Source organism: Setaria italica, chromosome III (assembly GCF_000263155.2).
Source record: "Setaria italica strain Yugu1 chromosome III, Setaria_italica_v2.0, whole genome shotgun sequence".
NCBI lineage: Eukaryota > Viridiplantae > Streptophyta > Magnoliopsida > Poales > Poaceae > Setaria > Setaria italica.
The window spans coordinates 36955026-36957684 of NC_028452.1; the positions used below are offsets into that span (position 1 = coordinate 36955026).

The 2659-nt window shown below is 49.9% G+C and overlaps 1 protein-coding gene across 1 annotated transcript; it reads left to right on the top strand.

The window, feature by feature from the left end:
- The first annotated feature begins 1226 nt into the window (after nucleotides 1–1226).
- Nucleotides 1227–2152, top strand: LOC106804208. The gene is made up of 2 exons (XM_014804868.1): nucleotides 1227–1359; nucleotides 1848–2152. Exons 1-2 carry the CDS (start codon nucleotides 1227–1229, stop codon nucleotides 2150–2152), a joined length of 438 nt encoding a protein of 145 aa, XP_014660354.1.
- The last annotated feature ends 507 nt before the right edge of the window (nucleotides 2153–2659 follow it).

A 2659-nucleotide genomic window follows, 5' to 3' on the forward strand; every position in this document is an offset into this window, starting at 1 on the left:
CTTGAGAGAGATATGTCTCGGTCCCTTGAGTGATCGGATCCGGAAATGCATGGTTGTGCTGTGCAAGGTTAAGGGTTAACCTAGGAAGGGATTTCGAATCACAGGATCAAGAAAGAGAGGTCAGCTTGGAGCTAGACCAAATATCGTGAGGCAAAGGGAATAGCATGTACGTGATCTTGTGATGGTTCGTCTGATATGATCTTCGTGTGCGTATAGGAGTTGGCATATCTTGCTAGAGGCCGCTACCAACTATTGGCCGAGTAGGAGTACTTGCGTCATGTGTATACGTATATGAACCTATAAGGTCGTGCACTTAAGGGGCTGGAAGCCCAATGAGGATATGATCCGAATTGGACCAAGTTTAGGAGTACTAATGGGCCTCAGACCCAGAGGCTCATCAGGGACCCCTATATACCTTGGAGGTGTTGTATCTGCAACACTTGGATGAGCCGCTGCACGAGGAGTCGTATGCCTGATGTGGAGCACTTGGATGAGCTGCTGCATGAGGAGCTGCACACTTGACGTAGAGGTGTTTGACTACACTGCTCCGACATGTGATCGACTACACTACCCCGACGCGCTTCATAGAATTTCACATCTACGCATCTAGTGGTAATCCCGTGATCTATAAACAGCAGTATTCCTAGTTTACGCGGTAGAAATTTTTTGTTTTGTACTAGTGTAGCCTACCTCGTAGTCCTTTAGCCAGCGGGGGAGTCCTCTTCATATACCCCAAAGGCAAGCAGCTCAAATACGGCCTCCAGATCCACTACAAGGCCACCAACAACGGTGCCGAGTACGAGGTTCTCATCCACGGCCTTCGCATTGTTGTTTCCCTCGGGATCAAGTGCATCCTTGTGTATGGCGACTCCAAGGTTGTCATTGAGCAGGTCAACAAGAACTGGGACTGCACCAAGGAGACCATGGATGCTTAATGCATGAAAATATACAAAATTGAGGCCCACTTTGATGGTCTTAAGTTCCACCATGTCCCCAGGGAACACAACATTGCCGCTGACATCCAGTCCAAGCTAGGATCCAAGCATGCACAAGTCCCGGTCAACATTTTCGTACAAGATCTGTGGAAACCTTCCATCAAGATTTTGGACTCGGACCAGGTCAATGACAGCGCTAAGGTTCTGGCCGACCCAGCTGCCATTGATTTCATGATGATTGAGGCAGGAGAAGGTTGGTGCGCTCTGTTCATAGCCTTTATCACCGACTAGATGGCGTCAGAGGACAAGATAGAACATGAAAAACTAGCTCAGCGCAGTGCAAACTATGTCATCATCGAGAAGGAGCTCTACAGAAAGGCTACATCCAGAGGCATCTTGATGAAGTGCATTATGCGCAGTGAGGGTATTGACCTCCTTCACGAGATCCACTTGGGCACATGCAGGAACCACGCAGCTTCGGGCACTTTGGTCGGCAAGGCGTTTTGCTCTGGCTTCTATTGGCCAACAACGGTAGCTGATACAAAGGAGCTCGTCCAAAGGTGCAAAGGGTGTCAGTTCTTCTCCAAGCAGCAACATCTACCAGCCCAAGCCCTGCGCACCATCCCACCATCCTGGCCCTTTGCATGGTGGGAGCTGGATATGGTCGGACCTTTCAAGACCGCTCCGGTCATTGACACCCATATCTTCATGGCAGTTGACAATTCACCAAATGAATTTAGGTCAAGGCTATCACCAGCATCGAGTCGGCTAAAGCCGCTCAGTTCATGGAGGAGATCACACACCACTTTGGAGTTCCAAATAGAATCATCACCAACCTTGGCAAGTAGTTCACAGGCTCCGAGTTCTGGGACTTTTACGAAGACAACCTCATTGATGTGTACTATTCCTCAGTGGTGCACCCGCGCTGCAACGGACAGATCGAATGTGCAAATAGGATGGTCTTCAAGTTTCTCAAGTCTCACATCTTCGACGACGCATCCAAGTACGCCACCAAGTGGCTACGCGAGCTACACCATGTCATCTGGGGCCTATGGACCCAAAAAAGCTGGGCTACCGGCTACACTCCTTTCTTCATGGTGTATGGCTTAGAGGCTATCTTGCCATCCAACATGGCCTTTGGCACCCCATGCATTCAGTACTACGAGGAAGGCAAGGCAGAAACAAGTCGGCAGGTCGACATCGGCAGCCTCGAGTAGCACCGACTGGTTGCTCTCATCCAGCATGCACACCACGAGCAACAGATACGTCACTACCATAATTCTAATGTTCGGGAATGCTCCTTCAACGTTGGCGATTTGGTGCTTCGTTGGATCCAGTCCACCAAGGACATGCACAAGTTGGACACCCCCTGGTAGAGCCCCTTCGTTGTCAAAGAAGTCATCTAGCTAGGCACCTATCGACTCCAATGGGAGGATGGCACAAGCGTCCCCAATCCGTGGAACATTGAGCATCTGCAGTGCTTCTACCCTTAGAGCTTAAAGGCTATGTACTCTATTTTCCCCTTTTTTACTGAATGAATAAAACATCCAAGGTTCTTTGCGTACCTACTGCCTTACTGTTCTTTTGCAAGAGCTGTTCCTGACGCTCAGGGGCTATCCGACCTGTTCGACAAACCACTCGCTTTCAAGCTCGGGGGCATCCCCCAGGCACCGACCTCCGGGTCTCTTATCCTACTCCTCCCCCTGTCAAGGCAATATGACTAA